Raw genomic sequence first — 14605 nt, 5'->3', positions numbered from 1 at the left:
TAAGGGCCACTGAACCCAACAACTAACTTGTGGTTAGACACGGTAAGATTGCACCGTTGGTCATTACCTGAATATGGCCTTCAGCGAGGAGAAGCTATACACCGTGAAGAGCAGCATGAGCAAGATTTTAATAGGCAGTTCTGAAACACAACAAACAGTTGGCAGATGTTGTATATGGCCAAAACAATAGGGGGAGAAATACTCTTTGTTAAACAAAATAAACGCCAAATACAAAGTGCATATACCACTTGATTTAAAAAAAATGGGGACGCGGGTGGCGCTGTGGGTTAAACCACAGAGCCTAGGACTTGCCGATCAGAAGGTCAGCAGTTCGAATCCCCGCGACGGGGTGAGCTCCCGTTGCTCGGCCCTGCTCCTGCCAACCTAGCAGTTCGAAAGCACGTCAAAGTGCAAGTAGATAAATAGGTACTGCTCCAGCAGGAAGGTAAACAGCGTTTCCGTGCGTTGCTCTGGTTCACCAGAAGCGGCTTAGTCATGCTGGCCACATGACCCGGAAGCTGTACGCCGGCTCCCTTGGCCAGTAAAGCGAGATGAGCGCCACAACCCCAGAGTCAGTCACAACTGGACCTAATGGTCAGGGGTCCCTTTATCTTTACCTAAAATAAAAATACAACTCTCTAAGCAGTGTACAAAACGGTGGCAGCAGGCACATAAGAAGCTGCCTTATACTGAGTCTGACTACTGCCCCATCTAGTTCAGTATTTCCTATAATGACTAGCAATGGCTCTTCAGGATTTCAGATGGGGTTCTTTCCCAGCCCTACCTGGAGAAGGTGAGGATTAAACCTGAGACCTTCTCTGTGCAAAGTAGGATGCTCTACCACTGAGTTACATCACCTTCTAAGAAGAGGCACCTGCTGTTTTAGAAGTACTTACATTAAAAATAAGGCACTCCCCCACTAATCTGGGAACCCTTTTATTCAATTCAAAGGAGTTTCAGTCAATGAAAGGAAGCAGCCCTAAATGACGTATATTCTCGATGTGTCGATGGCCCTTCACGTACATCAGTAATCTTTGAAAACGGATGTGCAAGCCAGGAAATATTTTAGGCAGGTGGTGAGACATAGAAGGTACTTACCTGGTGCTGTAAACAGTAGAGGGAAAAGGGAAAGATGTCCTGTAGTGGACAGAACCAGATAGGTGCCAGCATCTCTGGATCTCTCCACAGCCAGCAAGCTAAAAATGCATACCAAAAACAGGAGATTTTGGAAAGTAGCCGCTAAGCTGTTCAAGGAGGAGATCATTTTCTTCAAGGTCCTCCCTCACTGCTGCCACCATGCTCCCAGCAGAATGCTATTCATGTCTACCCAGACGTTTCACAGAGTTCAGCTCTGGTTAACCATGTGCAACAGGGGTGAGAAACTTGTAGCCTTCCCAAGGTTGTTGAATTACAGTTCCCACCATGCTGGCTGGGGCTGAAGGGAATTGGGAGTGCATCTTTGCAGCAATACCTAGGATCTTCCTGCAGCAGCAGGGGGAACAAGGAAGTCAAGTTCCAAAGCTGCTTCCTTGTTTTGCTCTTCAACTGTAAGAAGCTGCTTTATCTCTGACTTGTTTCTAAGATATCACAGAAACAGGCCCAAGATCCACAGGGAAGTCCTACGTAGCCATGGAATTTTTAAAGAGAAAATTGAATTAAGAAAACTACACTCTTTGGATTCCATAATGTCATTTGTGGTGTGATATTTGTAAGCCAACCTTTGCACAATCTTGCCCAGAAAGGGGTCCAAGTGTGAAGACTGGAATTTATAAAAATGCAACCTGAATCCCTTTCCACCCCTCTTACCTCAGAGGGAGAATGGCGAGAAGGACTGCTTTCTCATGCACATGCCACCCAAACATGAAGGAGCTCAGCGCGCAGAGAACCAGGCATCGTAGAAAGCCTCTGGGCCCTTGGGGTTTAAACCAAAGACAGAAAACAGAGGGCTAGAAACAACAGGCAGAAAACAAAGCTTCAGTGGTGCATTTCAGCGCCAGGAACACAGGCTTATCATTCAGTGGGGGCTCAGCAGTTGCTAAGCTCTGCATTTTTACAGTGGTGCCTTGGTTGTCGAACTTAATCCGTTCGACCCCGGAACTGTTCAAAAACCAAGACGCAGCTTCCGATTGGCTGCAGGAGCTTCCAAAGTTCCAAGTTCAGCTTCCAAAAAACATTCGCAAAGCGGAACACCTACTTCCAGGTTTGCGGCGTCCGGGAGCCGATTTGTTCAGTAGCCAAGCCCTTCGACAAATAAGGTACCACTGCATTATTCTGCTTTGCATTGCCAGAAAGTGTTAAATTGCCTTTTTGAGATTCTAGGTACCACCTACGTTATATGCCACTGACGTGGGTCCCAAACCAAGGAACTCTGGGAATTGTAGTTTTGAGGATAATGCTGAGACAATCTTGTACCCTATACTTTTCAAGTGCGCCAGTGGTACCACAACCATCTTTTGAAAAGCAGGGGTGGGGGAGGTGGCGAAAGGGTGACAAGCAGTGAAATTTAAGAGAATCTGTAAAAACAAAATCCAGAACACTGGAAGCTGACCTCATGTTTCAGATTGCAATTAATGGTGGTTCTGAATATTTTGCCCCACCTAAGAACATAAGAGCAGTCTGCTCCTGACTCTTTAAAAGCAGCTTAACACAGGTGTGTGTAGATTTGAAGCTTTCCCCATCCATGTACTTCTAACCCAGGAAGAGCTTCAACTGCTGAATTTTCGCATGTCAGGCCACCGTTAAAGACACAAAAGAAGTAATCAAAACTAGTGCTAACTCTGTTTTTAAAGGCACAATAGACTGGCAGGGACCAGAGCGGGCTGAATATTCAATGCAAGCAAGTTGGTGCTTTAACAGGGGAGCATTCATTTTAAATGGGGAGAAATTTCTTGTGGGCTGTGCTTGCAAGCAGATGAAGATGTGCTCAGAGGGGTAGAGTGATATGGATTTACCAGCATAGAGATGGCAGTACAGGTCAAAGTTGCCAATGGAGTCACTGAAGGAAGGACGGTATGTTGAAATTCCTGGACTAGCCCTCCAGTCATGGCAGCCTTGGGCATCTTTGCAGGGTCAAGCAATTTATATTTCAGACCTGGAAGTTATAATGAAATTTGTAAGAAGGACAGGCATGTTGTCAGCCACACCATACCCACCCTAAATATATATGGAAGCAAGTCCCACGGCTTGTTTCAACACTTGTTTACATACAGAGAATTTTTAAATTTTATTTAAAGGTTTATAAGCCATTTTTGAGCAGATGCTCCAAAGTGTCTCATAGCACAAGTAAAAACCCAAAGCGGAATTTAAAATATAATTTAAAATATTATGTTTGTGCTAAAAAACAGCATTAAAACCAAAATAAAACCAGGTTTAACAGAGTCAGTTTATAATCACAACCTATATTACATAGGATTATAAAACTGTAGGGTTGTTAGGGACCCTGAAGATCATCTGCTCCAACCCCCTGCAATGCAGAATATGCAGCTGTTCTCTATAGGGATCTAACCGCTGCTGAGTGTCCAGCAGCCTAATTGTCGTCATGTGCAGTCATGCAAGGACACTACACAGCCCAAATGGTGTACTAAAAATGACCTTGTAGACATAGCAAGATGTCTGAGGCACACGCACATAACCAACTCCACTTTAGTAAACAGTAAGCTTCTGAGAAGATATTTAGGATGGTTTGGAAGTCATCCTCTGAGTGGGCACACACACTCATAAACACAATCTCCAACTCCTCAAAAGATTCCATCAACGGTGCCTCCGAAATTTTTTGCACATCTCTTGGGAAGACAGGCGAACTAATGCCAGTGTAGTGGAAGAAGCAAAGATCACCAGTGCTGAAGCAATGATTCTTCAACATCAACTTCGTTGGACTGGTCATGTTGTTCGGGATGCCTGATTATCGTCTTCCAAAGCAACTACTCTATTCCGAACTTAAAAATGGAAAGTGTAGTACTAGTGGTCAACAAAAGAGGTTTAAAGACTCTCTCAAGGAAAATCTAAAAAAATGTAGTATAAACACTGACAACTGGGAAACACTGGCCTGCAAGTGCTCCAATTGGAGAACAGCCTTTACGAAACGTGTCATGGGCTTTGAAGACACTCGAACTTTTGAACACTCAAAAGGGAGAAACGTGCTAAGAGGAAGGCAGGCTTGGCAAACCCACACCGTGATCAACTCCCATTTTACTACATGTGGATCCAGAATTGGTCTCTACAGTTACCTATGGACACACCGTTAAGACCATGTTCATGGAAGCCATGAGGAGATTTCACCCCTCCCATTGCAAGAATCTGCTGATTTTCTAGAGAGGAGGGGGTGGATCGTGCTTGCTACTTATTCCGCTCCAGCCTCACTTCAAAAGGGGGAGACTGTGTAGATAAGGTCGCTGCAGAAAGCAGCTGTAACACTCAGTGCAGTCCAGTGTCTCCATTTGTATATAGTTTGTATAGTACAGTAGCTGTTAGTGAATAAAAGATATTCTTCAGCGCTGTCATCCGAGTGATTTATGCTCTGCTATACTCTGCTGTGCACGACTGTCTTCTGGAAGTGAGTTCGGTGCTCACAGCTCTGAGTTGTGAGTCCACAGCACTTAGACCTGTTCCTGCAGATGAAGGTCTCTGGAAGTGCTACCCCAGCTCGCCTGGCCCAGTCGGGGCTGAAGTGGTTGAGCCCATTCGGTGGCACTGGCTCAAGGGCGAAGCTGACAAGCCATCATTTGCCCGATAATAAATGTTGGAAATGTAAGGAGGTTGAAGGTACATTCTTTCACCTTTGGTGGACGTGCCCAAAGATTAAGGCTTTCTGGGAAATGATTTATAATGAAATGAAAAAGGTATTTAAGTATACCTTCTTGAAAAAACCAGAGGCTTTTCTCTTGGGCATAGTCGGCCATTGGGTGCCAAAGAAGGACAGAACTTTTTTTTATGTATGCTACAACGGCAGCAAGAATACTTATAGCAAAGCACTGGAAGACTCAAGATCTACCCACTCTGGAGGAATGGCAGATGAAGTTGATCGACTGTATGGGACTGGCAGAAATGACTGGCAGAATCCGCGACCAGGGAGAAGAGTCGGCAGAAGAAGATTGAAAGAAATTCAAGGATTATTTACAGAAATATTACAAAATTAATGAACTCTGAAAAGATGCTGGATTGAATTTTTGTGGTTTCTAGCTGCTATGATAAAGATAATAGGGATTAAAATTGTTTAAGTCATAAAACTTAAAAAGTTGATTGGGAAATATGGTGTTAATTAAAAGAAATGTTAAGAGATTAGGATTTGCTGGATTAACAATTTGAAATAGAAAACAAGAAGGGGAGGTATGAGGAAGTCAAAGAAACATGTTATTGAAAAATTGTTACTGAAATTGACTTGTTTTTAATATTTTTCTTTTTCTTTTTGTGTTTGTATAAAATTGGAAAATCTAATAAATATTTATTAAAAAAAAGGGTGAAGCTGACAAGCCAATCTTACTCAGCTACGAGTGATCGCCAAAGAAGAAGAAGAGTAAACACAGTGGTTTAGGAGACTATTATAAAGATGAAGAACTTGCATGGAAATCTCTCTGCTGCTGTCATATCTGATGACTGTCAAAGGCAAGAGATTGGACTGGACGTCCCACTTACCCAACCCAGTTAAACAGTCCTCATGTTTATATATTCTTTTGCATACTTTCAAAAGATTAATAATAAAATGTAAGGAGAGGAACTGCCACTGTGCTGGTCAGACACAGCAGGCTTCTCCTACTGAAGATTTCTAAAAGGGAACAAGAATCACCGAACAAGTATTTGATATTAATACATGCAGGGTTAAGATACTCTACCAATAACGGAGAGCGCTTTGTCCAGGGCGTTGTACAGTGCCCAGAAGTTAGGAGCCCAGTATGCATGGCATAGGCCTCTTCTGAAAGGGAAGAGACGAGAGAGGACCTGAGGCAGCTGGCCCTAATGGAAGAAAAAGGAAGTTAGAAAGTTAGTCAAAGATTTTTCATTTATATTAAGTAACCTAACAATATATTTATGGTAAATGATGAGGTGTGTGTCTCAATTTGACACTTCTGATACAGAGCTGGAATCCCAGAATGAAGCAACAATTATGGGTGGTTGTTGTTGTTTAAAAAAACCCTATATATTTATGGCTGTGGCTTTATTGCTTTTACTGTTCATGTTGTTGCATTTTGTTAAAATAATTTTAAATGATTTAAAGCTGCTTTCAGAGCCTTTGGATAGAAAATCAGCTTATAAATCCAAGTAGAAATCACAGAATAGCAGTGTTGGAAGGGACCACAAGGGTCAACTAGTTCAACCCCCTGCAAAGCAGGAATCTTGTTGTCCAATGTGGGGCTCAAACCCATGGCCCTGAGATTAAGAGTCTCATGCTCCACAGATAGAGCTACCCTGAGCTAACAACCAAGTCAAGAATGTTCCCCACACCCGATCAGCTTATAAAGCATATTATTCACACATATAGTTAGTTACCCTTTGTACAGTGGTACCTCAGGTTACAAACACCTCAGGTTACAAACACTTCAGGTTACAGACTTCACTAACCTGGAAGTAGTACCTTGGGTTAAGAACTTTGCCCCAGGATGAGAACAGAAATCGTGCGGCGGCAGCGCAGCAGGCCCCATTAGCTAAAGTGGCACCTCAGGTTAAGAACAGTTTCAGGTTAAGAACGGACCTCCGGAATGAATTAAGTTCGTAACCAGAGGAACCACTGTACTCGCTTATGGGAACAATTAGTAAAGAACGTCTTGTATACAGTCATCACTCAGGAAGCAGGTGCATGTTTTAAAGGGGATCACGGTCCTTACCCAAACAATAAATGGTCCCAGTGAAAGTGCAGAAACAAAGCAGACAATGAATCCCAGGGCAATTAAGCGAAGAAAACTGAAACTGCCCCATCGGAGGGATCCATCTGGAGAAAACGAAAATATTATGATTAAAACAAAAGGGTGTGTGTGAAAGAAACAAGAAATGCTTTGGCAGTGTGTTTTAATTTCCTTCCCATTATAAAACAAGATCCTCCTCTGAGATAGTTAAACTCTTGTCATAGATCAGTCTTTCCCAACCTGGTGTCCACCAGATACTGTGGACTACAACCCCAGCCAATATGGCAGTCTTCTTTTTCACCTGGCGATGTATCCAAACCCTGGTCATTCCCCCTATGAAATCATCAATAACTTGCCTGAATTATTTGCAGTGAAGCAGTAGGACCGGAGGAGGTACACACCATATGCTGGGGCGACATAGAGGTTGATATGCTTGAAGTGCAAGAGGACGGCAAAGAGAAAAGCCCCTTCCAAGTGCCTTTTCTGAAAGGGAGTGTGGGGCAACAGGGAAGAGAAAGGTCAGGCAGTTATTTGAAGGAACAAAGAATCCAAAGCCTACATAAACAGAATGCACACTTAAGAGCTGGATGAGACTTCTAGAACAGGAAGTGGGCATGGCCGCCTCTTAATACACTACCTGGAATAGCCGTGCAATGGAAAGCACCATGAATCCAAACAGAAAGCCATTGTACTGAAAATGAATGTCTGTGATTGAGTTAAGGACTAACGTCCACTTCAGAAAGATGCCCTAACCCAGGAAACTTTAGTGCTTCAATTCAACTTCCATGTTGAATGACCAGTTGTAATTCTTACCAGTAGCAAATTTAGCAGTTCCAATTCTCATTAGAATTTGATAGGTATCTCCCCACTCCCCCCAAACCCAACCAAATGTTGATGTTTGGTTTAGGTTATCTGGCCAGATTTCTTTTGACACCTGAGTTGGAAGGATACGGTCCACAATTAAGAGGCCAAAATTCCATAAGAGGAGAACTGAAAGGACAAGCTGAGGGTTCTCCAGAGGTTCCTTTGTACCTCGCTTCCCATTTACACATCTACAGCACCTGAGCAGAGGAGAAATAAAGAGACAAGACAAAATCCAAATCCCTTTGTTCTTCCATACGCATTTCTTAAAGATCAGGTGCAGTTTATAGGTTATGTTAATACTGTTTTCTCCTCCAAACAGGTTTTTTTTTGTTTTTTAAAAAATACTCCATCTATTCCATCTAAAATACTCCATCTATTCTACTCTTCAACACATTTACTGATTTCAACAAGAGGCAGGCTGAGTGATTTCTTTCCAGATTCCAGTGGCTTATCTTCCCTTCTCCCGAAACACAAAACATAAAGACTTCTTATTTAAAAACAATAAAGGGGCACCAACATACTCGCGAACTGCGTAGATGAAGAGCACATCTGTGAAGATGACCGAAAGCCTTTGGAAAAGAATGGTTGGGTAGCTGGAATAGTTGAGGTTCTGGATAACCAGCATCTCTTTGTCAAAGTATTTGGCAACATGTGAAAGCCCATACTCAAACCATGCAAAGAAGGGAGGGTAATCTAAGGTCCACTCAGAAGTTGCCTGTAAACATGGGAAAGGAACGCAAGTGAGAAGGCAGGTGTCAATCACTGGACGACTTTAAACCGTAAGCTAGTTCACATATACACATTCAACGTGTGGCAAGTGCAACATCAAGTGATTTCTCATTTTGTGAACAGCCCATCACAAATCAAATGCTTTGCAGTCATTAGGGTGGCTTTTTAAAAAAATGTGCAAAGGGGAACGATCTGGATCAGTTGGCTGTTCTAAACCAGACAGAGACCTTCACTTTTACTCTAGGAAGCCTGGAAAAACAGGCAAAAGACGTTTCAATTGCCTGCACTGGAGGTCCATTCAGCTTCCAGTAACAAGGAAGGAATATCTGACGGCAGCCTTTAATCATCTGCAAAACTCCACAAGATGCTGCACCTCACTGTTCTAAGAACCAAGCACACTTCTGGAAAGGCAGAAAGACACACTTACCTCATAATACCACTGAGAGACTGGTAAGCTATGGGTGATGGCTAGCCAGTTCCTATGCACTTCAAAATCTGTGGAATGACTACAAAAAGTTAGATATTAGTATCTGGATCTTACCACATAGCTTTCTACTTTGTAAAAGGCAAAAGATTTATATGATCTAAAGAGAAACCAGAGCATTTCTACTTTGCATTTTCCAGTGCAAAAGTAGGTAAATAAGAACCAATGAGGAACTCTCTGCTAGGTTGTTAACAAGAGACAAACTTTCAGCAGTTGTGCTCATACATTAACATGTATGTCTATGTATCTCTGTAGGTATCTGTGCACAATAGCTTAGTTAGTTCTGTTAGTTAGTTCTGTTTCCTAATTTCATGTTAGTTAACTAACATGTTAACTAATTTCAGTTAACTAACACGTTAACTAATAACATGTTAACTAATTTCAGTTAGTTCTGTTTCTTAATTTCATGAGAAATTACTTCTGCCACATTCCGGCGATTTAATTATCACCACATCTACAACTCACATTCCCATTTATATGCACGGGTAAATGTACACAGCAGTGGATGACCAAAAGGTAAGGGGGATTTTCAGAGCGGCACTTGGTGGGATCACAGAGCAAACCGACAAAAAAGTGGACTGGGCTCATATACCATTAACACAGAATCATAGAAAGTTATGTAGAAGAGGACATTTTGATCCCTGGATGTCAGGAGAAGCTGCAATTGCCAAAATTTGCAACATGGAGAGAGACAATGGAGTGCATATCTGTGGGTGAAGTCAAACTGCTGCATTAGCAGCGCTGAAGTTGCCTCCCAGGGGTACAAGCCTGGGCAGTATGTAGAGGTTCTGAGCTGCTCAGATGACAACACATACCCCTCTCAGCTGGGCTGCAAGAGTTGCCAAAAGGAGGCAGACAAGGTGCCATCCAACCATCTTAGGGATTCTACTCCGGATTTGTGTCAGGATTATGCCTTAGCTCTTTCAGCTCCCGAATATATCCAGCAAGGCAGCAGAGGTTTAGGATCTTTTCCTTCTCCTACTTGGGCTACCCTCCCAGGTTGATGAGCCCCATCTGCCCCTCACTTCTCTCTACAGCACATGCAGAAACTGCCTTCTTGGCTGTTGGACCCACTGTTAGTATCATCTGCTCAAGACATTGGAGCTAATCCTTGCATGGAGGGGAACTACACCTGTAAATATCAGCTGCTGGGAACTGCAAGTGGGGAAGAGTGCTGTTGTGCCCATGACCAGTTTCAGGGCTTTCCAACAGCATCTGTTTGACCGCTATGAGAACAAATAGCTGGAATACAGGAGACTTTGGTCTGACCTTGTGAGGGTTTTCAAACGTACTTAATGTACAATTGGGCCAAAGCAGCCAATCATAACAGCCTTCACTATGTGAGCTGATGTTTTCTTTTTCTTTCTTTCTTTTTTTAAACTTGCTATAAAACATAATTGCACTGATTACCAAAATATGCTCTGTGAAAATCTTGTTCTTAGTCTGACCACATCCTGCTATAGTCAACAGTACCATTGGTGTCCATTTCCTCAGACACAGCAACGTACTTTAGTGCTTTGACAAAACCTGCATCTCCTGCATTATTAAGCCTAATGGACATTTACTGGAATTGATGCTGTGCTTTCCCCCATTTTATCACCTGGAAGCCCAGAGGGCTAACTAATATTCCTCCTCTTCAGTTAAATCTGTATCCAATCCCTCATGATCCTCATAAACTTGGTATTACTGCACTTCTGAGTTTGACTCCACTGCTAACTAGGGTATAATTTCTTGAAGATAGGCAATCTGAAGGGGTCTCCGGCAGAGAAATAGAATAAAGATAGATAGATAGATAGATAGATAGATAGATAGATAGATATAGATAGAAACAGGGAAAGAACAAAGGCCAGGGAGGAAACAAAGGCATTGAAAGAATGCTATTGTTTTAATCACACATACTTTGGGTTAAGGTAGGGATACCTAACATGGTACCCACTAAATGTTTCATGAACATAAGAAAAGCCTTTTGGATCAGGCCCATCTAGTCCAGCATCTGATTCTCACAGTGCCCAAGCAGATGCCTGCAGAAAACCTATTAAGCAGGACGCAGGTACAAAAGCACCTTCCCCTCTTGTGACGTCCAGCAATTGGTATTCAGAAGCCATTTACTGCCTCCCCAACTGTGGAGGCAGAGCATGGCCATCGTGGCTGGTAGCCACTGGTAGCCATATGCTCTATGAATTTGTCTAAACCTCTATTAAAGTAATCCAAGTTGGTGGCCCATCCCTGCCTTTTGGTCTAAAACTCTTTGCCTCAAGGGATAGCTCAGTTGGTAGAGCATGAGATTCTGAATCTAAGGGTTGTGGGTTTGAGCCCCATGTTGGGTGAAAGATTTCTGCACTGCAGGGAACTGGCCTAGATGATCCTCATGGTCCCTTAAAGGTAAAGGTAAAGGTACCCCTGACCATTAGGTCCAGTCGTGACCGACTCTGGGGTTGCGGCGCTCATCTCGCTTTATTGGCTGAGGGAGCAGGCGCACAGCTTCCGGGTTATGTGGCCAGCATAACTAAGCTGCTTCTGGCAAACCAGAGCAGCGCACGGAAACACAGTTTACCTTCCCGCCGGAGCAGTACCTATTTATCTACTTGCAATTGACGTGCTTTCGAACTGCTAGGTTGGCAGGAGCAGGGACCGAGCAACGGGAGCTCACCCCATCATGGGGATTCGAACCGCCGACCTTCTGATCGGCAAGTCCTAGGCTCTGTGGTTTAGAATCATAGAATCATAGAGTTGGAAGAGACCACAAGGGCCATCGAGTCCAACCCCCTGCCAAGCAGGAAACACCATCAGAGCACTCCTGACATATGGCTGTCAAGCCTCTGCTTAAAGACCTCCAAAGAAGGAGACTCCACCACACTCCTTGGCAGCAAATTCCACTGTCGAACAGCTCTTACTGTCAGGAAGTCCTTCCTAATGTTTAGGTGGAATCTTCTTTCTTGTAGTTTGGATCCATTGCTCCGTGTCCGCTTCTCTGGAGCAGCAGAAAACAACCTTTCTCCCTCCTCTATGTGACATCCTTTTATATATTTGAACATGGCTATCATATCACCCCTTAACCTCCTCTTCTCCAGGCTAAACATGCCCAGCTCCCTTAGCCGTTCCTCATAAGGCATCGTTTCCAGGCCTTTGACCATTTTGGTTGCCCTCCTCTGGACACGTTCCAGTTTAACCCACAGTGCCACCCGCGTCCCCTCTTACAAGTCTAGAATTCTGTGATTTTGTGAACTCTCATTTGTCCCAGACAGCATGAGTTCACCATGTTGGCCATCCCTGCAATAAGGTGTAGGGTATGGGGTGTGATCCAAAGGGAAAAAAGTGAGTTTTCAGAAAAACCTTTTCCACCCAAGGGCAGCATGTTGAATAGAGCCAGTTCTCTACTTGCTTGATTGCAAGCAAGCCGAACCATACCTGATCGAAACAATTCCATATTCCTCCTGCCTACCTAGGTCTCGAATTCCCTCCCCTTCCTGTGTGACTGCCTGGTGTCCATTTTATATTACAATTCCCTCAGGGCAGAGACCTGTCAAACCTGTTCTTTGTAAAGCACCACGTTCACATGGGACTGCACTGCTTGTTGTGCAATTCACACATATGTCTCCTAACAAAAAAAAAAATTCCTGCCAGTAGCACCTTAAAAACCAACTAAGTTAGTTCTTGGTATGAGCTTTCGTGTGCATGCACACTTCTTCAGATACACTCTGCATGCACACGAAAGCTCATACCAAGAACTAACTTAGTTGGTCTTTAAGGTGCTACTGGCAGGAAAATTTTGTTTTGTTTTGACTATGGCAGACCAACACGGCTACCTATCTGTAAATGTCTCCTAACCTTACACTTACTGGAGCTTTGCTTATGAAATGTATATTTTGTCATCATTTAAAAGTTGCAGCGTAAGTTCTACAGAGTGACTCTCAGGTTTCCCACCCTCTTTTTTTGACATTACAGGAGGGTCGGAAGAATTAGGAATAACATTAAGAATAGCCTACTGGATATAGTCCAGCATCCTGTTCTCACAGTGGTCAACTAGATGCCTGAGAAACCAGCGAACAGGATTTGAGCACAAAAGCTGTTTCCTGCAACTGGCATTCGGAAGCATTGCTGCCTCCAGCTGTGGAGGTACAGCACAGCTGGCTAGTTGCCCTCTCCTCTTCCTTGACTTTGTCTAACCCTCTTTTAAATCTGTCTAGGGTGGTGGCCATTGCTGCCTCCTGGGGGAGCAAGTCCCATAGTTTGTCTATGTGCTGCGTGAAGATTCACTTTCTTTCCTCTGTCCTGAATAATAATAATTCATTTATATGCTTGCCGCCCATCTGACTGGGTTTCCCCAGGGACTCTGGGAGGCTTCCAACCAATTACAGTGGTACCTCGGGTTAAGTACTTAATTCGTTCCGGAGGTCTGTTCTTAACCTGAAACTGTTCTTAACCTGAAGCACCACTTTAGCTAATGGGGCCTCTTGCTGCTGCTGCACCGCCGGAGCCCGATTTCTGTTCTCATCCTGAAGCAAAGTTCTTAACCCAAGGTACTATTTCTGGATTAGCGGCGTCTGTAACCTGAAGCGTATGTAACCCGAGGTACCACTGTACAGTAAAACACAGGTAAGACATCAAACATTAAAAACTTCTCCATACACCATACAACAGCCCATGAGGCCCTTAATCTCAGGGTCGTAGCTTCCAGCCCCACCTCGGGCAAAAGTTCCCTGCATTGCAGGGGGTTGGGCTGGATGACCCCTGGGGGTCCCTTCCTACTCTGCAGTTATTCCACGATTAAGAGAGGCGATGGGGGAGGGAACATTCCTCTGCCCACCTTCTCCGTGCCACGCATTCATTTCATAAGATGCCAGTTATGGAGCGAGGTTTCTCAAGCGCGTGGGCCTCTGGCAGTTTTTGGACTACAACTCCCATCATCCCTAGCGAGCAGACCCAGCGGTCGGGGATGATGGGAGTTGTAGTCCAAAAACTGCCAGAGGCCCAAAGTCTGGGAAACGCTGCTGTAGAAGGAAGCCCTGCAACGGGGAACCCAAGGCAGACTCGGAGAGAGAGACAGAGAGGGACCAGGCAGCAGGAGGGCGGAGAGGCCCCTGCGAGGAACAGCCGCGTCCATCATGGCGGCGCCGGAAGCCCCCTCGCGCCCGCCCCTCCCCCGCCAGAAGAATGTGAGGGGAAATAATAACGAATCCGGGCTCCTTACTACGTGGGGATGAGGAGCAGCTTGAGCAGCGTGACCCCGAAGGCCAGAGCCGCGAACCAGCCTCCGCTCGCCGCCATCACGGCCCGCTTGCCACCGCCAGCGCCTCAGAGGGCCGGCGGGCACTGCGCATGCGTGGGGGGAGGCGAGCCGTTGCCGCGCCGCAACGGTTTCAACCGCCTTCGCAGCATCCAGGCGCCTGCGCAGGAGGGCGGGCGGGCGGAAAAAGTACTGCGCCTGCGCGGTGACTTTACTCGCGGCGTCCTGGCTCGCCCCTCGCCACACTCCCTGCAGGCGGGAGTGTGTCAATACAGCCGCCTCGACGCAGGCGGGGTTTCAATGCGGTTTGCAAACCGATTCTTTGCTTGTTATGTGCAGTTGGTTCCAAGCCTAGAGCCTCTAGAATTCAGTGGAGCTTATTTCTGGCAGACAGTGAGAGGGTTGCAGGCTTCTAAATGTGCAGTAGTCCCAAGTCTAAATCCTGACCCTGTAGAATTTATTGGG

The 14605-nt window shown here is 44.8% G+C and overlaps 1 protein-coding gene and 1 long non-coding RNA gene across 3 annotated transcripts in view; one reads left to right on the top strand and one right to left on the bottom strand.

Annotated features, from left to right (window-relative positions):
- Positions 1–14306, bottom strand: part of ALG8 (ALG8 alpha-1,3-glucosyltransferase) — a 15584-nt gene extending 1278 nt beyond the window's left edge. Inside the window, exons 1-12 of one of the 2 annotated variants that reach the window (XM_083609948.1) lie at positions 14105–14306; positions 8857–8924; positions 8222–8415; positions 7788–7897; positions 7474–7541; positions 7193–7319; positions 6819–6922; positions 5829–5949; positions 2952–3091; positions 1807–1946; positions 1099–1196; positions 68–140 (exon numbers count right to left, since the gene is read on the bottom strand). In XM_083609948.1, coding sequence (XP_083466074.1) covers positions 68–140; positions 1099–1196; positions 1807–1946; positions 2952–3091; positions 5829–5949; positions 6819–6922; positions 7193–7319; positions 7474–7541; positions 7788–7897; positions 8222–8325 — 1085 coding nt within the window. In that variant the 5' untranslated portion in view covers positions 8326–8415; positions 8857–8924; positions 14105–14306. Of the gene's footprint in view, positions 1–67; positions 141–1098; positions 1197–1806; positions 1947–2951; positions 3092–5828; positions 5950–6818; positions 6923–7192; positions 7320–7473; positions 7542–7787; positions 7898–8221; positions 8416–8856; positions 8936–14104 lie in introns of both variants that reach the window. The other variant, XM_083609947.1, reaches the window with a different exon arrangement.
- The window catches only part of LOC310760966, a 95052-nt gene that overhangs the window by 13125 nt on the left and 67322 nt on the right, over positions 1–14605 (top strand). The gene's annotated exons all lie outside the window — the stretch shown is intronic.

This window comes from Podarcis filfolensis (assembly GCF_964270895.1).
Source record: "Podarcis filfolensis genome assembly, chromosome: 4".
NCBI classification, from domain to species: Eukaryota; Metazoa; Chordata; class Lepidosauria; order Squamata; family Lacertidae; genus Podarcis; species Podarcis filfolensis.
Note: the sequence above shows the minus strand (reverse complement) of the source record. Positions and strands in the feature narration are given on the sequence as shown.